We start from the raw sequence: 27636 nt of genomic DNA, 5'->3' as shown, positions 1-27636 counted from the left end.
TTTGGTCAAGAGCTTTGTAGCTTAGTGATATAGCCTGGTCTACTTTATTTATTAAGAGAATCATAATTCGAATCCCTTTCCCTATTATTGTAACTAATTGAATCATCAAAAAGAGACAGTAGCTTTAAGTCTTCTCAAGTTTTAGAGTGTCATTATTTCTCTCTTCTTCATCCTTTTCCTTTGTTTCCTTTCCTAAGAGATCGATGTCATGAACCAAATGCCAAAATTCAGATTGAAATACGAACGTGTAAGAGCTGAGTGCTTCCTGTGCATGCATGCTTATCATGTTTCCCAGTAATTGTTTTTGATATTATTCTTTCTAATTTTTGTTTTTTTTGTGTTTAATTTTTCTTTATGGTATTATTTGAATTCAGGATTAATCTGTGCTTCTGTTATAAATTAAAATCACGTCTCAACTTCAGTTTCAAGGTTTGATTTACCTGAATTCCATGCGGAAAAAAAAGAGAGGAAGAAATTAAGAAGTTTCTTATATGTAATAAAATTACACATTTTTTGGATAGAATAGATAGCTTTCATTGATGATTGGAGAGGTGGGCATTTTTTTATGAATAGAACAGATAGCTTTCATTGATAAAAGTACACATTTACATTACACATCCTGCCCTACAAATCTGGCAATGTGAGAAGGAATTTCTTCTAACCAAATTAACACATTCACTACCAAAATTATATGCTTTGCTAAAGCAACAGCAGCTTTATTACAGAAATCTCGAATCCATCTAAATGAAAAGAAATCCAGATCATGTGCCTCCAATTTTGCATCCTCCACAATATTGCCTACACTAGACATGTATACACTCACCATCTGACCATCTGAATTAAGAAATCATGAAAGGAGCAAATCATTGTTGGAAAGTATAATTCACTTAATTTCCATGAAAGTAAAGACCAAATCAAGATGTTAATTGCCAGAGAAAATTATAGGATTGGTTAATAAATTGAAAGACTAACTGCTAGAGAAAATTATGGATTTGAGACAATAAATTGTGTTGGGACAATAAATTGATATCCACCACAAAAAAAATTGGTTTGGTTTAAGTACTCAGTTTTTATTTTCAGTATCTAGAAAAAATGAATTTGAATATAGAAAATGAAAAAGACTTTTGGCTGTTTTCATTTTCAGTGAAAACAAATACAATGACATTTTTATAATAAATCTAAAATTTTTGGCCCCCACACTCAGCTTTAAGCCTTTTTTTTACTCCCCAACATCTCTCTCTCTCTCTCCCCTTGGTCAAGATTAAATTTTCTCTCTTGGTTGAGTTCAACAATGGCTAGTTTGTTTGCTTGTTTGTTTGTTTGTTTGTTTGTTTGTTTTTTTTTTTTGTTTTTGTTTTTGTTTTTGTGGCACTAAGCCAATTGGGTTTGGTGGTGGTGAATCCAAGTTATGGCTGTGATTATGGTTTTGGTGGTGGGTTTTGATTTGGGTTTGGGCATGGGTTTGGTTGTGGCTGTGGCTATGGTGATGGGTGTTCCGAGTGGGGGAAATGGTGGTGATGGTGGTGGTGATGGAGGTGGATGTTAGAATTGGTTATGGTTTTGATTTGATCATTGGTGTGAGGTTGGTGTGGTGAATTTTTAATTGAAATATATAAAGTGGAAAAACAAACATAAACTATACAATTTTTTTTTTGCCAAACATAAAATGGGTTGGGTAGAGAAAATGAGTACAAGATTTGAGAAAAAGAAAATGAGTCCAAAAATTGAAAAGAGGAAATGAATACACACTCAACGAGAACCAAACAACACCTAAATATCCAATTCATATTTGAATTATCTTTGACTTTTATGTGTAACAATATAAATATGGATTTTGTTGCTATGTATTATAAAGAAAAGGGAATGAGATCTTATAAAAAAAAAGTTTATGAGAAAATGTAACCCTTGAACTCTTGTCATGTGGATGTAAGTCATAAGAACTAACCACATAACTCTTATGTTTTCTTTCTTTTCTTTTTTCCCTCACATTGCAAATTCCTACATGGTATCGGAGTGGGTTGATTGGGCCTTACTTAAATCTCTTTGTTCATATGATTTTCCTCTTATTGGTTGTTTTTAATGTAATTACCTTCTCAGTAATCATTTATTATCTGTCCTCTTTCTTTTCTTCCTATTTTTAGTAAGAAAGTGATTCTATCTATGCAATTCTCACTCTAGTGCCTTACTTCATAGCATAGGAATAACCTCCAACATTATCGTGCTAGAAGAGTTAGATTAAACGTTTTAGGGCCCTGAAATCCCAAACCCCTCCAAATAGTTTTGCACAACACTGTTTCAACTAGCTTAACCAGTGACACTTAAATTAATTTTGTCTTTGTCCCCACAAAAAATGACTCATCATCAAAGTAAGTTCCTTACAAGTAATGACTATCTAAAAACAGAAGTGATTCATGGCATATATATATAATTATATATTGGAAGAGTCTGAGCCACTGCTTTGATTAGAAAATCCTTCCATGCTTGAGATAATCAGATAATATTTTGGATTTCGATCCTTAAATGTTACCCCACCTTTATTTGCACAAAAAAATAAGGGGAAAAAAAGAAGAAGAAGAAGACATATTTATCTATTCCCAAGTTCTTGTTTAGTTGTTATATTTATTTGTCAAAAATTAAAACTAATACTTACTGTGTGTTAAGAATAATCATCAAAATTAATAATTATACAAAAGGTGTTTATCATGCTTAGTATTTCTGCCTGATGGTAGTTTAGCATGATCATGGAGGTCAAGCTCAAGCTGTTAATATAATCAAACCATGATTTAGGAATAGAGCACAGGGGTGGGTAGGAGTGGGACATGACATAAGACCCCATGCAGCCACGCTACATTAATTGCCTAATAGTAATAGGCATGAAAAATTGACAATTCATTACCAGTCTTGCTAAAAGCCTAAAACTACTCTTTCATGGCATATTTAGCTTTATTTCAATTTTAAATATCTTTGAACTATTGAATCCCCAAGGTCCCTAATTCAAGTTGATACCGAAAACAGCATAATAATATGCATTACATTAACCTTCTTTATTAAGATACAATCCATATTTGACAAGAGAATTTACTTGTTAAACTAATTGAAACTCACAATATATATTACATTAACTAATCTACTTAAAAAAAAAAATGTATTCCTAATTGATTACATTGTTATACTACTAATTTAGTATTTTTAAATATAAAGTTTTAATTGAATAATTCTTTAGCTTTTGAATAATTGTCAAATTATAATGAACAATGATTTGAACTTATGAATTTATAAAGTATGAACAGAGTATTGTAAACATTTTTCATTTAAAGTTCCAAATTTCAAAATTTCTTTGTTAGGAAAAAGTATTAAGTAAGACAAAAAAAAAAAAAAAAATTGGTTAAAGAGATTTTAAAGTTTTGAAGGCTTTGTGAGGTTTTACTTACGACAAGGCCAAACAAAGCCTTATCTAGTTGCCTAGGTCATGGCAGCCCAACGTGGGTAGGCAGCTAGGGCATGACATGCCAGTGTGCACTCTCCCAAAGCCATGGCAGGCCCCATGGGCATGATGCCAAGGCCATGGCATACTCGTGTGCATTCTTCCAAAACCTTGTCAAACGTCGCGGGCACGCAACCTATTTCATAACTTTTCATTAAAATAATTTTTTACAAATCAATCGTTTGATTACATAATCTCTTTATGCGTTCCATGCTTGTAAAATAGCAAGATAATAAAAGATTAATAATTATCTTATTATAAAATATTTAAATTTCAAAATATTTAAAATTAAAATTATACGAAAAATAAGAATTTGTGGATCACATAGTAAATAGCACCCAATTAATATTAAATTTGACATGCATAATAAGTCTAACGAAAATATGCTCTCTCTGCGCAATAAACAAAGAAGAGAACAAATGAGGCCAAAAGTGTTAAGGATACGGTCAAAGTATTGATAAGTTTATGATTTCAAGTTAACATTGTGATTTCAAAAATATGTTAAGACTTTTCTTAATTAAATTCAAATATATGATTGCATTAACGAATAATAAAGTATAAAGTGTGATATTTTTCAACAATAATTGAACTCATGTAATTTTGTATATGAATTTAATTATAGAACCTAATACTTTGCATAATAAAAAAATAATAATAATAAAACTATTATCAACAATGGTTTATTTGAGTAATGTTAGAATCGTAAATTTTGTCACAATTTGCTCACGTGACAAGTTATAAATAGTGGAAGTATGAACCCATCACTCACAACTTGTGACAAATATTATTGCCTTAACATTTTCGGATTATTTAGTCACAGAGATTTAGCGGTGTGGAAGGCCTCCAAGCATTATAAAAAGACATTGTCCACTGAAACATATGATTCAGGCCTTCACTTATAGCTTCCTCTGACCACCAAAGAATATTTAACCCACAATACATGTGCCTCTGCAACCGCACCAGCACTATGTGGCCCCTGTTTTAAGAAACAACAGGCAACAGCTCTTTGCTCACTGTAATTCCAACTCAAAAGGCGGGGATCAGATCAGTTCAGACTTAAGAATGAAGTCATCTAGAGATTGCCAATGCAACGTGCCCTTTTGCCTGTAAATTACCAATTCACAAATTTTAATTGCAAACTTAACTAGATGGAGACCTCCTTATTTGGTCCTTAATTTATTTCTTTGTTGTCTCTAATCTTGGTTGCCCATTTGTTGCAAGATAATAAGATCAGCCCCAAACGGTCATGGAAAAATTTATGTCTATTTTAGTATAAGAATATGTTTTTTTTTATATGTTATATACTCACTTTCAAAACATCTCACATAATTATTTACTTTATACTACATTTTATTAAAATATCAAAATTTTTTAAAAATTTTAAATTATTTCTCTTTTTTCATACACAATAACCACCATCTACTCTCTTTATTTATCCTTTGGATACATAAAGAAAATAAAATAATGCTAGTATAAAATTTACACAGTTTTTGTAGCAACTTCACAAGTTTACACATCTTAATTTGATTGATGTGGATGATTTTGAGGTTTGAATGTATAAAATTGAGCCATTTTTTCTATTTTGCATTATTTGATTCAAATGCTCTAAAAATGGAAATAAATGAAACACAACTCATTCCTCTTTTTCAATTACTATATTATAAAATTTGAACTATTTCTCGTTTTGCTTTTTTCAGAAAATTGGTAAGGGAAGTGAACACGGAATTCAATTTGGAAAAGAAAATTAGACAATACCATACATATCGTGTGTGTTTGGCTGCACGTTCACATTCTGCGTTTGCCCCCCCTTTTTTTTTTTTTTTTTTTTAACTAGAAGTTGGTTTCACGTGGAGCACAGACCTACTAGTGGGTCCTGTGTGCTGTGCACGAGACCCATTAGCATTTTGAACGTCTACACATTGGTCTGAAATGGTACTATAATGGGTTCCGTGCACTGTTCAGAGGACTCACAAACCTCACTTTTCAGCAACTTTTTCATTAAAAATGGGTCTCACAGCACTATTCATACATTTAAAAATTATTTTGTTACAGTGTTTTCAGTTTTTAGCAAAATAAGTTGTATCCAAACGGACCCATCATCTTCAAAATTCTTTATTTGTTAGTTATTACTATTTTTAAACAGTGATTAGTCCCTTTTGGCTAATCAATTAGTTAGAATAATTAGTAGAAGATAAAATTTATAATAGTGTAAGGCTTAAATTCACCCCAAATGTTGTATGATTCCATAATAAATTCAGGGACACAATTTTGGCCACAACTTGATGGAGTGATAAAAAACAAGCATGAGTTCATGTAAAAGTAAATTACACCACTCATAATTGATTACTTTATCAAATTTTAATAAAAGTTGTGTCTTTAAACTTATTAATAGTTCCTCGATTAGTATTATTTATTTAATCCTCCATTAGCATCTTTAAATATGTAGAATAATACATTTTAATAATGACTCGGAGCTTTCCAAAAAAAAAGACTAGGAAGAATCATATAAAAATGAAAAAAAGAGAGAGAGAGTCATAAATTAACCTTTTTCTCACCTCATTTTTAAAATAGTACTATTCCAAATTAGTTTTTTAACCAAACGTGCCTTCAAGTCATTTTCATTCTAACAAAAAAGGGAGTCATCTTCTCTACCATACGAGCCTTAAAGAAATAAATGTCAATAGTATATTATCATTCATTAGTCCCTAAGTATTAAGTTTCTCTTGGTGGGTTTCTAACTATTGGCTAATAAAGTTAAAGGCCAAATTTTTTTTTTTTTTTTTCTCTTCTTCTTCTGAGGAATTACTTATCTCTAGTCTCGAAAAATACAATATTTTATTAAGTTCAGAGGCAGGCAGAACAAATGAAATCTTTTTATTTTTATTTTTTAGAGAACAAATGAAATCAAAACTTTTAAGTATACCCAAACCATATAGCAGAGCATATCCGCATGTGAGCTTTATACAAAGAGACGTAAATTACAAGAAAAGATTTTAAGTTTCAACTAATGGTCCAAGTCTTCCATCCCTCTCAAAGCTTCTAGGATCTCGTGGTTGTGGGTGAGAATTTTCAACATTGTTAAAGAAGGATAGATGGTGATCTATAAATACTTAAAATATCTTAGGAGGCATAGCATAGTATTTTTAAGTGAGTTTGGGGTTTATACTTGTCAATTGTGACTCTTTCCTCTCATTGTCACATTTTTTTTCTTAGCCCAGAAAAAAGAAAAAGACCAATAATCAAAGTCTTTTTTGTTGTTGTTGATGGAAACCAATAATCAAAGTCAAGTGGACAAATCAGCAACTTTTGAGTATTGGATTTGCAACCATCACATTTTGATGTTTATTTCTAGTGTCTGTATGTATTATACAATTTCATCAAAATCTGTGATACTTCCTTTTGTTTTGGGATTCCACGATGAAACTATGTAGTTGCTTAATTATACATTTCTATACCAAACCTTAACATTGAAAGAATCTCACATTAGTTAGTGAAAAGAGGATCAATCCAAACTTCCAAAGCTGTAAATTCCGGCCATTCATATCACTCATAGCAACAATATTTGGTAGAGGATACATTCTTGAGTTTCATTTCAAATATGTGGGCATCTCTTCACTACATTATGTGGGTTTTTTTTATTTTTTATTTTTTTAATTTTAGTTTCACACTTTAAAGATTTAAGGTTCAGAAGTTGACCTTTTTATGGGTGTGTCTAAATTTTTCGGAGGCTATTTTTTTTTTTGTTATGAAATTTCCTTCCAATTCTATTTGGTAATAAATTAATGTTTAGGGGACTTAAATAAGAGATCTGAATGTACTTCATTATGTAGATTTAGCCATAACCAGGACTCAATCTTATCAAGATTATAGTAATGGTAGGCATCTTGACTAAATCACTCTGTGGTCCTTAAAAATTAGAACTAAGCTCCACCAAATCATAGAGGCTGACCCTTTATTAATCTTAACGGTTTTGATAATATCTAATATCAATCAAAATTGTGATAGATAATAGATAGTCATATTAGGGTAGCTATGTACTGGTTGGTCTGGATTAGATAAGCTTGAGCACCATCAATATCACAGCCTATTTTTTACTTTTTTAATCTTTCTCTATCTTTCTTTGGTAGAATATTGGAACCAAACCTCTTCCATAATTCATAGAGCTAAGACTCAAAGGGTGAATCATACCATCCATATTTTAACAACAATTTTACAACAAAAATTTTAGATAATAAATTGTTACTAGTTTTAATATGAGTCTACCGTTTCTTCAATTTTTTATTTACCAACAGGGGGCTATGATATAAAGGTTTTATTTTTTTAGGTTTTTTACTATTAGGAAAAAAAAAAAAATCAGATAAACCATAGATTCTAAGAATATACACAAATGGCTAAAAATTGATTGCCACCACAATTACGAAACTATCCTTCCTTCACCCCTCAAAAACCCAATCCACACTCGGAACTTCTTCACCCAAACCGAACCCTATTCATTCAAGGTCAATATCGTAATTCGACATCCACTTCATTGAATGCACGCCCTCTCTTACCCGACCCCACCAACCGAACAGACGGCCAGAGAGGCGAGTACCTAAACATCTCCACACGCAAGCGCGTACAGATATGTCTCCCCCTTCGCATAAGATCTGTTACAGATTAAAATGACGATTATACCCTCCGATCAAAATCCCTAAAAACCGAGTCAAAGGACCTTTTTGCCATATAATAAAATATATCGAAACCCACACACACACTCTCTCTCTCTCCAATTTTTATTATTTTTTCCACTTTCTCTCTCTAAAAATCACTTTCTCTCTCTAGAATTTGGAACTTCGGCCACTGACAGAAGAAGAAGAAGAAGAAGAACACACAAGCTTGAGATATTAAAAAAAAGCTTCAATTGTGTCGCACTGATTCGAGGGTTAGGGTTTTTCTTTAATCTCTTCACTCTCTCTCTCTCTTCTATGTAATTCAAATTTCATTCTTGATAATATCTAGTTTTTTCTAGATTGATTTATTTATTTATTTTTTGATTATGTGAATTTTTTTAATTTGGGGTTGATTTTTGGAATTAGCTAGTTATAGTTCAATACGTGTTGAAACCCTAAATATTGTGATCCGATTGTGTAAATAGGTGACGATGATCAATTGGTTTTTGGAGGGTGTGGTTTGAAATCTTTGTTATTGGGTTTGGTTGTTTTTTGATGGTGGGATTTTGTGATTGTTGGGGTTTTGGGTTGGAGTATTTGGAAGGGTTTTGTGAGATTGGTAGCTTTGGGCTTTGTTTGGTAGCTGAGGGAAAATGCGTGGAGAAGATTGGGGTTGAGATTTTTGGGTGTTGAGAAATGTGGGGGTGTGGGGGAGGGGTGTAGATAGGCTAGGTAGAAGAGAGTGTTAAGCTGAAATGGGTCTAATTGAGCTAAAAAATTTGGAAGATTATGGTTCTATTTGGACAATGGAACATTGACTTTTGGTTTATTAGGCTGTTGGTATTATATTCTTGTGTTAATTAATAGGCTTCTTTCACTTGAAAGTCTCCAGCATGAGTTATGCTCATGAAGGGTTGCTTTGTCTTGGTTATATGCACATAAATTTACGGAGGTGGAATTGGGAAACTATAGGTGCTATTGGAATTTTGGAGAAGACCCTTTTGTATTTTAGGCTCATTTTTTTGGTATATGTTTTTATTAATATGAATGGTGATGATGAAAAAGTTTGCTTCACTTGAAGGCGTTAAAGAATTATAAGATAGTCTCCCCCCCTCCACACCAAAAAAAAAAACCCACAAACTAGACTTAAGCTCATTGATAGATCTCTCCAGACCCTTGAATGTTCAATTGTTCTGCTCCCCCAAAATCGCCCTCATAAAAAACAGTGAGGAGTTACATTCCACATGGTGCTATTGCTGTATCTTTATTGGGTTATGAGTTTTTAAAAATTGAAGGGTCAATGAGTTAAGTAGTAGATTACATCTAGGAACTGTCACTCTCACGAGGAGTTGGTAAGATAGGTTACATTCTATCTCATATGGTATATGTATTATGTAAACTCTCCGTATGGTTGTTTTTCCCATACTAGTGCAATAAAACTCATAACTAACAATCAAGCCAACTACAAGTGCTTAAACATTTAAGATTTTACAACACATTTTTTAATAAGTAATGAGATTTTATAAATAGAGAAGCTACCTCATGTACAATGTGAGAGAAAGATGGCCTATCGAATGCCAAGATAATGAAATTACAAACTGGAGCAAAGGGGAATCAATGAAATCTACTGGAGAATGAATATCATGAAGTCCAAAACTTGAGACCATTCAAACAATGATCTAGCAACAAACAACTTCAATTGAACAACTGAATCTTTCAAATCATCAAAAGTATGGTGATTTCTCTTCATCTCCATATTGTGTCCACAACAGGATTAGGGGACCTAGATTTCAAACAAAAGAGGATTGTTTGCCAAACTAATTCCTCCTGGATAAGAGATTAATAAACCTCCTTGGCATCAACAAAGCTCATATGTACAAATATCCTATAATACCTGCTATTCTGCCACTTCCCCTCTTCTCTTCATTTCGCTCCTTATACAAAAATACTTATATTAGAATTTTTTATTTATAGAAGTTTAACTAATCTGGTTGGTAGGTCTGAGATTGTAACTTCTTGTAAGGCTTTTTTATAATTAATTTTGTCAGAAAAATGAAATTATGCAGTGAGAGTTTGAGCATCATTTTCATTTTAAGGCTACATTTTTTAAAGGAAAGAAAAAAAAAAGGATTAAAAGCATGATCAGAGATAGCCTCCTTCTCAACTACACTTTACAACATTAGGAGGGCAGAGGCCCACACCAAAACTGCCAAAATACCCATGGCTTTCAGACCATTTAACTAGTTCATGAGCTGTCTTGTTAGCCTCAAGGTAAACCCATTTAAAAGACACTGAACCAAAATCTACACGTATAACTTGAACATTCCCAATGAAATTACTTAACCTCCATGGAACATGATCCCCACCAGTTGAGATAGCATCTATACAGATTTTGGAATTACTTTCAATCACAAAATGAGATGCATCTACTTTCTTAGCAAGATGAAGAGCCCAGAAAATTGCCTCCGCTTCAGCTTGGACAGGAATGTTGGTATTCACCCTCTTCGAATAGGAAAAAACCAATTTCCCTCTCCAATCCTTAGCAACCACAGCAATACTTGAAGCTCTAGTTCCTAATATAGCATAAAAACCACTTTTGTATAATATAAATAAAAGTATTTACTGTGCACATATTTGTTCATTTTTGGTGGTTGTCTTAGGCTATAAGCAAGGGTCTCTTCCAATGAAATATTTGGGTCTTCCTTTGGGGGAAAAATTCAAGAATAAGACAATTTGGAATCCAATTCTGGAGAAGATGAAAAGAAAATTAGTAGGTTGGAAAAAATTATTTATCTAAGGGAGTTAGAGTCACTTTAGTTTAAAGCACTCTTCTGCTTCTGGCATGATAGGTGGATTGGGGATAATACCCTAAAAGATCTCTATCCTGAGCTCTATGTGTGTTCAGTTGCCAAGGATGCTTGCATCTCTGAGGTTTTGTGGATTCCGAAAGGAGGTACTATTAGAGTGTGGGATTTAAGGTTTTATAGAGCTTTTGAAGATTGGGAGCTAGCTGCATCTTATTCTCTACTTCAGTTTATCCAACCTTGTATTCCTCAGAGTGATAGGAGGGATACTCTTTGTTGGCGGTTCAAAGGTGATGGTAAATTTGACACCTGATCTTATTACCAAGCAATTCCTAAGTGAGTGTCTTTCTTCTTGTGGATAGCTGCTCACAATTAGATTCTCACGTTGGATAATCTCATGCTTAGAGGTCGTCCTTTGGTAAATCAGTGTTGTATGTGTTGTTGTGATGGGGAGTCGGTAGACCATCTTCTTCTTCATTGTCCTGTTACACATACCTTATGGACTTTTATGCTTTAGGCTTTTGGTATTCATTGGGTTATGCCAGGATCGGTGGCAGGATTGTTATCTTGTTGGCATCAGTGGCTTGGGAAGCATAACTCAAATATTTGGAATTTGATTCCAGGGTGCTTAATGTGGATTGTTTGGTTGGAACGAATCGTCGCTCCTTTGAGAACATGGAGAAGACATTGGATGAGTTAAAGGTTTTATGCCAGTGTAATCTTTTTGAGTGGTCTCGTTGTTGGGGTTTTACTAATTCTTCGTCTCTTTCAGAGTTTATGTTTTCCCTTAGATTAACTTTCTGATTTCCTTCTCTTTTGTTTTGCTGTTTGTTTCATCTGTTTCTTGTTGTTCATCATCATGAACAACTTGTACTATTCATTTTTTACTCATTAAAAATAGTTCTTTGAGTACCTATAAAAAATAAATAAATAAATAAATAAACGCACTCTCTCAAATCTTCCTATTTATTTCCTTTCTTTATTTCCTATTCTTGCTTCAGTGGCTAACCGAATTGCAAGACTTCAGCGGAACTTTCTATGGGGTGGCCTAGGGGATGAGCCCAAATTTCATCTTGTTAATTGGACTACGGTTTGTGCTCCACTTTCTTCATGTGGTTTGGGGATTAGCTCCACTTTCTTCAGGTGGTTTGGGGATTAGGAACCTGAGAATCTTTAATGTAGCTTTATCAGGGAAGTGGTTATGGAGATTTGGGCAAGAAAGGGATGCTCTTGGGCGACAAGTGATAGAGGGGAAGTATGGTTGTGATTGGGGTGGTTGGTGTTCTAGCTCATTCTTTGGTCCATATGGAGTTAGTTTATGGAAAAATATTAGAAGGGGGTGGCCCTCCTTATCTCGGTTTATCTTGTATGAAATTGTAGATGGATCAAAAGTGCAGTTTTGGCTAGATCAATGGTGTGGAACATCTTCTCTTGCAAATTGCTATCCTGAAATATATAGGATTTGTGGAAACAAAGAGGCGAGTGTGGTTGATCTAATGAGGTACACCAATGGAGTCTTTCATTGGGAGATACATTTTTGTAGGGATGTGCATAATCGGGAATTGTAAGCTTTTGGAGCTTCATAAATACCATTTATAGCACTCCTGTAAGGGGGATTGGGGAGGTAAGAGATGTTGGCTACCTTGTAAGAGTAAGGGGTTTATGGTTAGTGTGTACTACCATCTTCTAGTTGGCCATAGTGAGTAGTTTTTCCCTGGGAAAAGCATTTGGAAGCAAAAGATTCCTTCTAGAGTGGCTTTCTTTGTATGGACTATTGCCTTGGGGAAATGTCCGGCAATTGACAATTTTAGGAAAAGAAAGATATGCATATTTTGGATTGGTGTTATATGTGCAAGTGTAATAGTGAAACTGTTGACCATCTATTCCTTCATTGTTCGGTTGCTTTGGAGTTGTGGGAATGGTTTTTGGTTTATTTGGAGTTTGTTGGGTTATGCCAATGTCTGTTGTTGAGCTTCTTGCTTGCTGGCAAGGTCAATTTGGTCGCCATCATAATGGAGATATATGGATTGTTGTTCCTTATTATTTGATGTGGTGTATTTGGAAGGAAAGAAATAGTAGGTGTTTTGAAGAAAATGAGCGCTCTATGCCTAATCTCAAGCTTCTATTTGTAGAACCTTATTGGACTGGTTCTTAGTGTGGAGAAACCAACCTTTTTCTTCAATTTTGGATTTACTTGATTAATGTAATTTTTGTATTTGATATGTACACCACTATATACTCCCGGTGTACTTGGGTGTCTCTTTTTTTGATATCAATAAATCTTTATTACATATAAAAAAAAAAAAAATGTCAATTTTGATTTGTTGGAGGGGTGCAGAAGATTAGATTTGTTGGAGTCCTATGAGGAGTGGGATTTTGAGGTGAAATCCTTTTATAAGGAAGTACATGCTGGTCCTGGCTCCCTGTTTCCCCGGAAGAGTATATGGAAGGTCAATGTGCTGCCAAAAGGTAGTGTTTTTTACTTGGGCACTGGCTTTGGGACAGATTCTTACTTTGAATAATCTTTGAAGGTGCATAATGGTAGTTGTAGATTTGTGTTATATGTGTAAGAAAGCCAAGGAGTTTGTTGATCGTTTATTACTTTGTTGTGACCATGCGGGAGTTGTGGTCTCTGGTCTTTTGTCAATTTGAGGTTCAATGGGTAATGCTTAATAGAGTTTTTGAGCTGTTGGAATGGGAGATTTTCTAGACATGGTCCTGGTGCACACTGAACATTGTTTGATGGATCTAAAGTTGATTATGCAATTTTTTTGATTGGATGACAGTGTTACCAGCTCATCGCTCTTCTGCTTTTTTTGACTTTCTAGATTGCTGTCATAATAGTTATTAAATCTGTACCAACTACCAAACCACTAGTTAAACTGTGAAACTTGTGAACCAAAGCATTATTTAGAATGATTTGGCATAAAATACCTGATATGCAATAACCCATTCTCAAACTGTGTAAACTGACGGATTGCACGGGTTAAGCTTTTTAACCTGCAGATAAAAGAAAAAAAAAAATACCGAGTGTATCTGTGGAAAAAAGATTGAACTGGACTACTGAAGTCACTGAACAGGCTGAACTTTGAAGTCTGGAGGCTCTAAACCGAAGTACCAAACTATTGAAGAGTGAAAAGATAAATTAATAAAGACATAAAGTGATAAAGATTAAGATTTTCTTAAGAGATAAAGTAAGAGTTGTGCCATGAGACGAGAGTTGAGAGTTGAGATTAAAGAGATAGTGATGAGACTGAAAGGGATAAAGAGATAGTGGTCTGCATGGAACACAAGTGACCAATGTCACAACGATAACACCTGATTGATTTTAATCATCAGCTGTATTTGGAGATCTAAATAATTTTGTTATCCTCTAGGATTTAATGATTAAGCTAAAAATTTATTTTGAATTTATATGAGATATGTTGTTTCAAGACTTTTGGACTATACATCTTGGTTATTGGATGATTTACATGAATGTTGTGTTTATTTTTTTATATTCTTTAACTTTATGTCATTTGATGTAATTTTTTTATTGTTATAATTTATTAATTTACCTAAATGGATTTTTTTAATTTTATTTTAGTTGCTTTTTATAATTAAAAAATATATTATTTAATTAATTAATAAACCTACAATTCAACCAACCAATGAACCACTAGTTGAGCCAATGAATCAGTGAACCAATTCTTCAACCGGATCAACCTCCAGTACGGTTTTGATAACTATGACTATGCTTCTTGTATACTGCAGTTTCTTTGATTTTCTATAATAAAACCCTTATTACTAATAAAAAAAATGTCATTTTTTAATTGCTGATCTTAGTATTTTATTCTTATGATCAACCTTTTAAAATGCTAGTTTGAGCTGTTCAGCATGATAACCTGGGACAGTCGAAATTTCTGCTCTTGTGCCTGTATTCTTATAACTAGTCTTCTAAACAGCTACTTTTTATCTACATGGTACATTGGATAAGTATTAAATCGTTGAATCCCAAATGAAAAACCAAAAAAAAAAAAAAAATGGTAAGCTTATGGTCATTGTTTGTTAAAAGACTAGAATACCAATTGTGCGACGTATTTGTAAGAACAGAGAGCACATGATAGCATTGACTGTATCAGTTCTAAATAAAATTAGTTGATTAACTTTAAGTGCTTGTGGTTTCATTATTTTGATTTATTTGTTTATATATGTTCCAGTGGTTTCTGCAATGCACCGTGTAGGTAGTGCAGGGAACACAAACAATTCTTCTCGCCCTCGTAAGGAGAAGAGGTTAACATATGTGTTGAATGATGCCGATGACACAAAGGTATATTAGTTTTAAAATAAACTCCTAGTTTTAAGGTTTTTTTTTGGGGTCAGAGTCGCCTTCACTCATCTCTGGTCATAGAAAATAAGCTTAATTGTTCTTATACCTAAAAAAAAAAAAAAACTTAATTGTTCTTATAAAATTGCAATTTATTTTTTGAGCAATCTGTCACTAACATGTCCTGGTGTGCCTTTCTTTTCTATAAATCTCTGGCTTCTCCTGATTTTATTTGAGTTCCCTATACTTTAAATAAAAAAAGAAGGCCCCTTCTTGTATCACCTCTAAATATGTTGAAGATCCTTTCTGCTGGAGATTGCTTTAGACCCTGTATTTGGATGGCATAGCTGTCATAGTGATGCCTTTTGTGCTTTATAAATAAAATTGGTCTGTGTAGCTCTTGCTTAGACATCAATGATCATATTCTATTATTAGTGCAACTCCAGCGTTAACCTTTTCAATATTTTCAAAATTTCCTGCTGTGATAAAGATTGTTAGAAATTAACTTGCTATCATCATAAAAAGTTATTGGACGGCAGTTTGTTTGTTTGTTTTGTTTTGTTTTTTTTTTTTTTTTTTTTTTCCTGCTCTATTTTTTAGTGGGGGAAAAAAGCTTAAAAGAACCTTGCCACTTCTATCTCACGTTGGAAGGCCATTTGAAATTTAGAGTTCTTCTTCAACGGTTTAGCTATGAATGTGTGGGCCCATTAAAATGCAGCCCCCAATAAATTAGGCGTTAATCCCAGGTGTCTGGGGATTTAGAAGGGAGAAGATATTCTTTTCTGAATTTTTAGAGGAACAGTAGGGTGATTACTTTACTACCCTTAGTTATCTTATAAATTCTCATATTACTGTGTTTTGCAATGTTTCTCTATCTGCAGCATTGCGCAGGTGTAAATTGTTTGGCTCTATTGAAGTCATCAGGAACTGATGGCAGTGATTACCTCTTCACTGGGAGCCGTGATGGCACACTTAAAAGATGGGCTTTAACAGATGATGCAGCTACCTGTTCTACTACTTTTGAGTCTCATGTGGATTGGGTACTGTTTATTTTTTTCTTGCCTTTTTCCCTTATTATATTCATGTGTCATTAGTTGCTAGAAGAGACTATTGCAACTTTACTATTTTTTTTAGCCTCACTATTGGCTAGAAAGCATAGGTATGGCACCCAAAATGAAGTGTCTGTACTTCCTAGCTATTAGGTGTGGATGAAGGAGCCAATATAAGTTGTTTTTTCTCCGGGTGAAATCCAGTTCTATAAATGGCAGTTAGACCTGATGAACAGCCTTGCCAAAATAAAGTAGGGGAAAAAGAATAAAAGAGTGCTAGACATATGAAGGCAGACTTTTTTGTTTTGAAAATTTTCACCCCTTATATACTTAATTTAATTTATTCAGCCATGCCCATGTGGGGAAAGGAGAAGGAAAAGATAGGGTATTCCATATCAAACGTTAATATCTATTTTCATAGTGCATATTAAACGTTAATATCTATTTTCATAAGGTTCTTTTACCTTGATATATGGAGTCATCTTCTTCGATCTTTATAATACAATTGCTCATGCTTTTACTGTATTCTGCATGTATAATTCACAACAATTGAACATGTGGTGAATGTCTGCGGTTGTACAGGTTAATGATGCTGTCCTTGTTGGTGATAATACTCTTGTTTCCTGTTCTTCAGATACAACCCTTAAGGTTTGTTAATCATTCTCCTTTTTTTTTTTTTTTGGGGGGGGGGGGGGGTTCTGTTTGTTATCTTTGGCTGTTATATTTTACTGATATGGTTATTTTTCATAATACTCATGATACGCCAGACATGGAACAGTTTGTCTGATGGAACATGTACAAGGACTCTCCGTCAACACTCCGACTATGTTACTTGTCTTGCTGCAGCAGAAAAAAATGTAATTTCTTTTTCAATTTTTTCTTGGATCTTAAATGAATGAATGAAAGGTTCCTGTCAGTTTGTCCTACTAAATAACTTTTTTATTCAATATGACAGCACATATTGTCTTGAGGTATAGTATCATATCACATCAAAATCATCTTCTGATCCTATTATAGTGTCATGCATTTTAGAGCAATATTGTTGCCTCTGGTGGCCTTGGAGGGGAGGTTTTCATATGGGATCTTGAAGCCGCACTTACTCCACTATCAAAGTCAGGTGATGCAATGGAAGATGATTGTTCAAATGGTATCAATGGTTCAGGAAATTCACTACCAATTTCAAGTTTACGTACCATAAGCTCAAGCAACAGCATTTCTGCACACACCAATCAGTCCCATGGATATGCTCCAATTGCTGCCAAAGGCCATAAGGAGTCAGTTTATGCGTTGGCAATGAATGATAGTGGAACTCTTCTTGTCTCTGGTGGAACTGAAAAGGTATGCTCTTATATATGGTTACTGTTATATTTTGATTTCTGACTTGATTACATTTCTGCATTACCTATGAAATTATTGGAGGTATCTGCACTTGGTTGAATTGAATATGTTGATTTTTATCATTGAATGTGTCATTCATCTCTTTTTTTCATTTTCTCTAGGTTGTTCGAGTTTGGGACCCAAGATCCGGTTCAAAGACTATGAAACTACGAGGGCATACAGATAACATTAGGGCTTTGATTCTGGATTCTACTGGCAGGTATGTCTGATGGGTCTGCAGTTCTTTCTTGAATTATATACTAAAGTTGCATTGGTTAAAACTTAAAGAATTGGTTTTTAGTTCTATCTTTAATGTAAATAGAAGATTTACAACTCAATATCTATAAAATGTAATAGGAATCATATCTGAATAAGACTGAAAAGAATTTAACTTATTTTCTCTGATTGGATTCAATTTTCTGGAATATAATTTTACCTTAAATTTATTTTAATATTATGAACCAGAAACTGCATTAATTGGATTGTGTGTGATTCTGAAGTTGCTCTGAGAGGTTGTGTTGTAGATATTTGTGTCTACTAGTAGGGGTTTAGATGTGAGCGAGAGAGAGAGCTTTAACATGTTTCTTTTTCTATAGAAAAGATGTGGTTAAGTCAGACCAATTTAAGATAATAGTATCCCACAGTTATGGATACAATTTAGTAGATCTCCACCAAAAAGTTTGAAAACTTTTCTTAGTAATTTAAAAAGAAAGGCATAAGAGGGTGCTTATTCTGATAAAGTGGTCAGTGGAATTTAAGTTAAGCTTTATATCTACTTAATTGTCCATATATATGCTGCTTTAATAATCTTTTTGTGGATCTGCTCTAGTGTGATGTGTTTCTGAAGTAAGTTGCGTTTTGGATGGTTGTATGCACCTGTTCAACAATTGCAGATGATGAAATGTTGCTTCAAATTATTTTTCCTTATTATTTGGGTTGAAGGCTGTACTCTTTCTCACAGTTCCATTCTTGAAAAGTGTTTGCTTAATTATGCAATGTCCGACCATTATCTTCATCATACAATATGCAAATGACTAAAATATTTCAGTTGGGGCTCATGCTTTTCTTGAAACCTGGTTTAGTTGGTCGTTTGAAGTTGGGCTATTAGTTGGCTAGTTTTCAGTGGATATATAGGTTGCCAATTTTTCACTTGTCAAATTGCAACTATCCAAACATGGAATATTTTTTTCTAAAATTTTTTCCTATGAGATTTAGCTGAAACAGTACCTCCTTAGGGTAGAAGGCTAGGTTGTTGGTTCAAATCCCAATGGGTGTTAACATATTTTCCTGATAAACAAAAAAAAGTTTCCTCTATACAAACTCACACACTCTCACATCCATATTGAATGGAACTTTCTTAGATCAACTATTTCAACCATCCTGGTTGGATGTCTCTTCTCTACAGCATGCATATACACTATTTAATAATATTTTTATTTCTTGCATATTGATGATGCTTTTGTATTTTTGCAGACTATGCTTATCTGGCTCTTCTGACTCTATGATCAGGTTAATATCTCTCACCTATCTTCTTACTGTAAAACAATGACACAGCATATGCAAGCATACAAATGTGTCAACAATATAAGCATTTGTCTTTTCATTTTGGTTAACTAATTATTCCAACTATCTTCATAGACTCTGGGATCTTGGTCAGCAACGATGTGTGCATTCCTACGCTGTGCATACAGATTCTGTTTGGGCACTTGCTAGCACTCCAGCATTTAGTCATGTTTATAGTGGTGGGAGAGACCTTTCTGTGAGTATTGTTTTCTTTTATAAGCTAACTAATTCAAGTACTTCTGTCTTGTGTAGGTTTTTAATGTCTTTTGCTATATAGCTTCAAGCTCATCTTTTTGATGCCCAATTCTGTTTATACCCTCAGTTATACTTGACAGACTTGGCGACAAGGGAGAGTTTCTTGCTTTGCACAGGAGAACACCCTATTTTGCAAATGGCTTTGCATGATGATAGTATATGGGCTGCTACCAGTGATTCTTCTGTTCATAGATGGCCTGCTGAAGGACGTAACCCTCAGAAGGTCTTTCAAAGAGGCGGTTCATTCTTAGCTGGAAACTTGTCATTTTCGAGGGCAAGGGTCTCCTTAGAAGGATCTGCCCTTGTGAGTAATGCTTCTTTCTGTTTTTTCATAACTTGTATTTTGATATATTAATGTTATTGCAGTTCTTAGGTGGTTATGTGTCCCTGTTGGACACTGGTAGTTTTGGATTATACTCTTATTTTGTGTGTTTTTTTTTTTTTTGGATTTTTAATTCTTGGATTTGCTAATTTTTGATGTTTGCATTTTGGGGATTAATATTAGTGTTCTTGGCTCATTGAGGTACTGGTTTTTCAACAATGTTGTGTAGGTTCCTGTTTTCAAAGAGCCAACACTAACCATTCCTGGAACTCCTGGAATAGTGCAGCATGAAATTTTGAATAATAGAAGGCATGTGTTGACTAAGGTAATTGTGACTTCCCTCATACTTTACAATGACAATATGTTACTTAACAAGACCTTTAAAATCAGCATCTTTCATTGACAGGATACTGCTGGTTCCGTGAAGCTGTGGGAGATCACCAAGGGCATTGTAGTTGCAGATTATGGAAAGGTCACACTGGTTCTTTTTCTAGTTGTGTTTGACAATGATATATTTGTTGACATGGTAGGAGTGCCTGATTGGCATAAGGGCCAGGGTAGTTCTTCTGATTAATACTGGCAATATTTGTTTATATATTTTAAATTTTTATAAATTTCATTTTGGGAGGGGACACCTTTGGTTATCATCCATGCTTTTGAGTTTCGATGTAAAAAAATTCATGCTTTTGATTTCAATATTCCAGGTGTCATTTGAGGAGAAAAAGGAAGAACTATTTGAAATGGTATGATGCTTAGTCTATATTAGAGATATAGTAGTTTCATCTTGACAGTATGGATTGATTTTAATTTTAATTTTTGAACTGCTTCAGGTAAGCATTCCTGCATGGTTCACTGTGGATACCAGGCTTGGAAGTTTATCTATCCATTTGGACACCCCACAATGCTTTTCTGCTGAGATGTATTCAGCAGACCTTAACATTGCAGGGAAACCTGAGGATGATAAGGTATATTCTTTTAAATTCACAGGGACCTTCTTGTTGCTCTTTTTATCTTTTTGGGGGAGTGGGGAGGGGAATATGTTGTATGCTCTAGCATTCTATATTGAGGTACCTCATGTAGGATATTATCTGTTCTTTGTGGATTTATCAACTTGCACGAAAAGATGATACATTACTGGTTGAAATATTTGGTTAATTAACACTATATTTTGAATGACTTGCTTTTATGCCTGCTATTAGCATGAGCTGATGAATGTGTTGTTTTTTCAGATCAACAAACAAAAATATTTGTGTACTTTATTCTTTTCAAGTTTTAACATTACTGGTTGAAATATATGGTTGATTTCTCTTTACCTTTCTCTACCATGAATGACTTGCTTATTTGCTTGCTATTAGTGTGAACTGATGAATGCAGTGTTTTTTCAACTCAACTAACAAAATATTTGTGTACTTAATTCTTTTCAAGTTTTAAGTATTTTAACCTTAGTTTAATTTTTTTTTTTTTCTGTCTTGCTTCTTTTGAATATCAAATTAGTTTAATTTCTTTTGAAAGAATGAAAGTCTTTTTGAATTTATTGCTTCTATTGGAAGAACTCTGTATACCTGGAAGATCAGAGCATAGTCTCAAATTCTACAGGTCTTCTGTTAGGCCATAATATTGTGATATGTTGTGTATAAGTTTCTGAGTGTTATGATCCTCTGGTTTCCCAAGTTATTTTAGTTTTTCTAAAATGTGATGGTCCTTTGAAAATTTACCAATCACATTTTGTTGGTATTGTAGCAGAATATTTTTAATGAACAACGCTACTAGAATTTAAGAATGTAGATTCACAATCTACCTTTTGCTTTCTGGGTCTGAGTATAATTATCTATTGATACCATGAAAGCTTCTCTAGAAGATTATGTTGCATTCTTGTATTTTTGCAGGTTAATCTAGCTCGAGAAACCCTTAAAGGACTCTTGGCTCATTGGTTGGCTAAAAGAAAGCAAAGATTTGGATCCCAGGCTTCAGCAAATGGGGATTTGTTATCTGGGAAGGATGTTAGCCATAGAAGTCTTACCCATTCAAGAATTGAGGCTGATATTAATGCTGAGAATGACTCAATGGTGTATCCACCATTTGAATTTTCAACTGTTTACCCTCCATCCATTATTACTGAGGGCTCTCATGGTGGTCCATGGAGAAAGAAAATTACTGATTTAGAGGGAACTGAAGATGAGAAGGACTTTCCTTTCTGGTGTCTAGATTGTGTGTTGAATAATCGGCTCCCTCCCAGAGAAAATACCAAGTAAATTCTAACATCCAAAGATATTTTGCTTAATTTTGGTATGTTACTTGCCAGAAAAGCTGCATAAATTCATATACACCTTATAAAATAAATGAGAGAGAGAGAAGGGGAGGACGAGAGAGAGAGAGGGGTAAAGCTGCATATACACCTTTTATCATTGCCGTTGTGTTCTTTGGAAGATGCCCGCTGCTTTCTGCTTAGTACCCATTTGGTAGTGCAGTTTCAAACCAAATGTTTTCAAAATACAGTTATTTAAAACTTCAATTTTTTCTAGGTACATCCTTTTCAAACAACCCTATTTTCAAAATGATGAAAATAAGCTGTACCAAATGGGCACTTGGTATTGGTATTTTAAAAAATTCAATTAATTTTTGGGAGTCACTATTGGTTAAGGACAATGTTTCAAATATATCCAGTTAATTATATCTATGTGTTTTGCACAAAGCACTTGACTTCACAATACTTCTGTTAGAACCTCATAAAACTAATATGATGCTTGTGAAAATTTTAAAAGATTTTCTCCCTCACGTCCTAAGGACTTTGCTGCTTGGCTTCTTCTTGTGGCTGCAATTTCTTCATATTCTTTGCCCCTTTTATTTCCCAGAAGACATGTTTAAGTTCTCATTTACTAATATATAAAAGAAAATAAGAAAAAGGGGTCTGTGAATTCTTTTTCCCAACAAAAATTTTATGTATTCTGCAGGTGCAGCTTTTATTTACATCCATGTGAGGGTTCAACTGTCCAGATCCTCACACAAGGGAAACTAAGTGCACCCCGTATATTGAGGATTCATAAGGTAAGTCTGTTCTTTCTGTTGGGTAGAATATGATGGACAAAAGTTTTCACAATATTTGTGTGTTTAAAGCACTCTCTATGAAGAGACTATTCTGTTTGGATTTTGGGTATCACTGAATTATGGTTAATTGCGTACTGTATTTTGTTCTGTCATTGAAAATCATACATCCTTCTATTTTAGTGAAACAAACCCATTTTGGTGGTTGACAGTGACCTGAGCTCTAAATTATTTATCAAATATCTGTAAGATACTGATATGACCTTTGAATCAGTCATAATTTCTCTATTATGCATTATATTAATGCCAAGACAAGATGGAAGAAAGGGGAAATTGACTAGCATGTTATTTTCTGCTAACTGTGATGGGTGCCTTGTTATCTTCACTATAGGAGTCGAAACATAGTAGCTCCTCTATCATTGGGCTTACGTAAAATAATACTCTTATACGGTCATATTCTAAGGAACTTAGTACCAAAATTTAGTAAATATTTGTTCCACTAGTCACTCATTAATAAAATTTAAGGATATTTTAGTGTGCCATGAGCCCATGAGATGCATTGTGCCGATTTAGTACTAGCAAGCATGCTTGTGCATAAGTATTTTAAGATTAGAGAAGAAGGAGTCACTTTGTAAAAATTAGGAAAAAAGAAGTAATTATTGGGTCTTTTATTATTGTTTCATTAGCTTTCATGGGAAGCTTGCCTGTTGGTTCATTTTAACACTGAATTTTCAATTGTAAATGCTTCATGTTTTGCTTTGGTCCATTGTATGTCGTTTATATGTGCTTGTAAAGAGAAAAAGAAAAAGAAAAAAAATGATAATTATTTTTAAGGTTTCACCACGTTATTAGTTGACGTTAACTGTACATGAATATTTCTGTAATGGAATGTTAATGTGAGAAGTCTTCTGTAGGATGGTAAAATATTATAGCTGTATTCTAGTGGATATGGCATATGCACAGGCACACGACTATGGTTGACATGTATTGTCAGAATGCAACTTTCATTGTTTGAAAAAAGTATTGGTTTTTTTTGCTTCGCATAAATGTTGTGTTTCTTTATTGTGCATCTTCTGCATGGAAGAATACATTATAAATAAATGGCTTTTTGTGCTTTGAAATTTAGGTCATTAATTATGTCATAGAAAAGATGGTCCTTGACAAACCCTTGGATAGTGTAAATCCCGATGGAACGTTTGCTCCAGGACTGGCTGGAGGGCAGTTACAGCATTCAGCGATTGGAGATGGAACTTTTCGTTCCGGATTGAAGCCTTGGCAAAAGCTTAAACCCTCCATAGAGATATTGTGCAACAATCAGGCAAGTGGATTTAGACCTTGAATGTATAAGATTAATAACAGATGAGCTTTTGCTGAGAGTATGGCATATAAACAAAATTTTTTTGCATTTCTGTGTTCTTAAATTTTGAATCTTATTTTTTTAAATGTTCTTTTATATTTTTGGATTACATACTTGATACTACGTTTTTTACAGATTTTGTGTTCGGTTTTATATATGTTGATTTAGTAAAGTATAGGAATTGAATCTGAATACTCAAGAGCCACCATGAATCCAACCAAAATTGGGCTACCTTGTTTTAGAGTTAGATTCAGTACCTTGGAATGCAAAATTGATATTGGAACCTTGGGGAGCTCATGTATGGGTTAAGCAAGAGTTGAATGCATTCTAAAGACATTTGATTCATTCCAAGTTTTAACATTCTAGAAAGTCACTTTCAACGTTGTTTTCTGTCAGGCTTGGTGCATATCTTAGAAACCTATCTTGCTTTTTTCCAGGTCTTGGCCCCAGACATGAGCTTAGCCACAGTGCGGGCTTATATATGGAAGAAGGCTGATGACCTTGTTCTCAATTATAGATTGGTTCAGGGCAGGTGATGCGTATGACATCCAGGAGGTGTGTACTGAATTTTACTATTTGTTGTTTCTCTCTCTCTCATAACCATCTGTACTGCAATATTGTTCTAGTGTTAGTGCATATTTGATTAGGAGAGCAGACACAGAGTTTGCAGATTTTCAGAGGATAACTTTTTTCTAAGCGCATAGTAGAGAGAGAGGAATTTTAATTTGAGTTATTTGGGGATTTCCAATACTGACCAGATAAGTTTGTGTGCTTAGTTTTGAAAAATAATTGGCTGGCCAATCTCAAGAGATTACTAATGTTTGCAGGTGATCTTCTGCTTGTGTAAAAATACTGGGGAATATGATTCTACATGGGGTGCTTATGGTGATCAAAAGTATTTATCAGGTTTGTAAATTTGGAAAACAAATTGATTGCTGAATATAGCCACATTCTCCAAATGTGCCAAGAAGTTTCCAGGTCACTGTTTCCTAGTTGAACAGATGGTGTTATAAATTTTGAACTTTCATTGCCGGCACGCCAGCTTTCATTGGATGTTGCAAAGTTGTTATGGACCGAGTCTGCATGCAACAATAGAAGATTTTTCATTCTGGAGGAGGATTAAGGCAAGTTCCTGAGCTGCTAAATTAGGGATATTATGATGTCGAAAGCTTTGTAGATTTGTATTGTGGTTACATACTAGTCATAGAAACTCTATTGTGAAGGTGATTTTTTATAATTTTATTTTAAATTTGTTCTTTTGGAAATAAAACATTTCCCATTTGTCAAATTAGTTATTTGACTTTACTAGATATTTTTCTTCCTGCTCCTCTCTTATGTAATTTGTCGCTCAGAGGAATTACTAAATGCTATATCATAGCTGCGGAAATCTGGCGAGAAAGTTGATACAGGCTACTAGGCTACATATTAGCTGAGTTAGAGATGTAACGTGTTTAATGCTCTTGATTAGCAGTGTATTTGTGTACGTTTACTGCACTTAGCATGGAACTACTTTCTTTCTGGCTAAGCCTGAAAACTAACGAATATTAAACTATTAGGCAAATGCATTCAGTGATGGATTCTACAAATACGGGAACATTTGGAAACCAAACTAATTAGTAAGAGAGAGTATAGAAATATAACTTTCGCCACAACTATTGGGTTTATGTGAAAGTAATTGTCTAAAAAAGTTAAATTAGTAATTATGCTATTTGTAAATTATTTTTAAACGTTGGGTGAGCTATTTTTCAATGTCTAATGTATGCCTTTTGGGAAAGATATGGGAATTAATAACGTTGATTGTTTCTTGGCCTTTTGGCTTATAAAATAAGAGAATACAAGAAAAAAGAAACTAGAAAGTAAGGTTCAGGAATAAAATATGATTTTACTAAGCAAGAGGAGTGTGGGGGGATCATGGATTTCGAAGAATATGAATATAATTTATTTTTATAAAATGTTAAAAAATATAATACTATTTTATAAGAAAGTTTATTTTTCAAAAAAGTTTCAAAGGCGTCCAATTTCTTTTTAAAATAAAATAAAAAGTCTCAATATGTACCAAATAAATACTACAATAATTTTGAAGATTTAAGCCCCGTTTGGTATCCCTGTTTAAGCAACAATTTTTACATTTCAAACACAATTACATATATTTTTACACACTTTTTTATTTATATGTATTTTAAAAAACTACAAAAATCTTATCTTAAACTACTCTATCAAACACCCCCTTAATGTTTATACTAAAATGTAATGTATAAGATAATTTCTTCTTCCTTAAAAGTTTGACACTCTTAAATATTGACTTAAAAGATCTAGGAACACATTTGCTAAAAAATTTAGCAACAACTCAAAAAATTATTTTATTTATTTTAACAACTCACTTTACAATACACTCAGTACTAAATATTCTATTCTTTTACTACTCAAGTCTCTCTCTCTCTCATTTAAATAATACTGTGTTAAAAAAATTCACTTCGGCACCTTTGATATAGTGGGGGATTTTGGTGCTCATCTTGAAGTTTTTAGTGGGTCAAATCCCCAGCAAAAAATGGTCAAGGAATTTTTTTTTTGGGTTCATTTTTATTTTTATTTTAAAAAATTTTCTATAATATAATTTATTTTATTTTAAAACCATTTTTCTTGATTTTTGAGTTACAAAATTATCAATTAATTTTTTTGTATTTAGATTTTATTAAGGCCTATTTTTTTTCTTAATTATAGTAATGGACTTAATATTCATTTGGCATAATTGAACTTAAGTAGGATTTTCTAAATTTGAAATTTGAAAATAATTATTGTGGGTCCGAGAGGTCTGCAATCCGGCCCAAACTCTATCTGGGCCCAGGGCTCGTGCCGAGGAGGTATTTTGCTGAGGACGAATAATCGATGGCCGGGGTGTCAAGAGGAACGGCTGAGAAACTACCCTGTCCTCGGCATTCTAGAGCTTCAATGGGAAGACCAACGTCTTGGTGGAGGCAATCCCCAAACCGCCCCCTCAAGGGGATGTGAGTGGAAGGGGGGCCCATAAGGAAGCAGGGTGTAGGATTGGATCAAGGAAAATGCGTTCCCCCTCCCCGCATTAAATGCATCTACCAACGCCTAGATCCGATTAATGAGAAAAGATGTTTGGACGGTGTAAACTTCGATCTTCGCAACTAGTAGAAAGTAAGAGGGGACGGTTGATGGGATGGATACAGAAATAAGCACATGCCTGACCAACAAGTGGAGGGACAGGATCAACCACGACAGACTATATAATAAAAAGGTAGGTGCACCAAGCAAGAGGCTGGGAAAAATGGCCAAAAACCAGAGCCTCCCAGCCCACCTCCAGGAGAAAGATTCCAGAGGTGAAGAAAACTTAACCACGCATGAACACCACAAAAAACCCACCACCTGGTGACTAAGGCCTAGCCTTTCAAACCCACGCT

The 27636-nt window shown here is 33.9% G+C and overlaps 1 protein-coding gene across 1 annotated transcript; it reads left to right on the top strand.

Moving 5' to 3' along the window:
* Positions 1–8293: 8293 nt before the first annotated feature.
* LOC115979764 (WD repeat-containing protein 48) lies at positions 8294–25736 on the top strand. Its single transcript, XM_031101825.1, has 19 exons — positions 8294–8405; positions 15137–15246; positions 16125–16283; positions 16875–16940; positions 17060–17149; positions 17325–17630; positions 17792–17889; positions 19143–19178; positions 19308–19428; positions 19555–19791; positions 20039–20134; positions 20216–20281; positions 20514–20552; positions 20640–20774; positions 21696–22057; positions 22761–22854; positions 23978–24169; positions 24646–24763; positions 25036–25736. The coding sequence occupies exons 2-18, from the start codon at positions 15148–15150 to the stop codon at positions 24742–24744; spliced, it is 2295 nt and encodes a 764-aa protein (XP_030957685.1). The 5' UTR covers positions 8294–8405; positions 15137–15147; the 3' UTR covers positions 24745–24763; positions 25036–25736.
* The last annotated feature ends 1900 nt before the right edge of the window (positions 25737–27636 follow it).

This window comes from Quercus lobata, chromosome 3, assembly GCF_001633185.2.
Source record: "Quercus lobata isolate SW786 chromosome 3, ValleyOak3.0 Primary Assembly, whole genome shotgun sequence".
NCBI classification, from domain to species: domain Eukaryota; kingdom Viridiplantae; phylum Streptophyta; class Magnoliopsida; order Fagales; family Fagaceae; genus Quercus; species Quercus lobata.
The sequence above is the reverse complement of the archived record's forward strand: the minus strand, read 5'-3'. Positions and strand labels throughout refer to the sequence as shown.

What these genes read in the sequence shown, in the direction of transcription:
- LOC115979764 (XM_031101825.1), top strand. Translation starts at nt 15,148, where the DNA reads ATGCACCGTGTAGGTAGTGCAGGGAACACAAACAATTCTTCTCGCCCT. An exon ending in TCTTCTGACTCTATGATCAG is followed by an intron (nt 19,179 to 19,307) that starts GTTAATATCTCT and finishes CTATCTTCATAG; the next exon opens with ACTCTGGGATCTTGGTCAGC. An exon ending in CCTCCCAGAGAAAATACCAA is followed by an intron (nt 22,058 to 22,760) that starts GTAAATTCTAAC and finishes TGTATTCTGCAG; the next exon opens with GTGCAGCTTTTATTTACATC.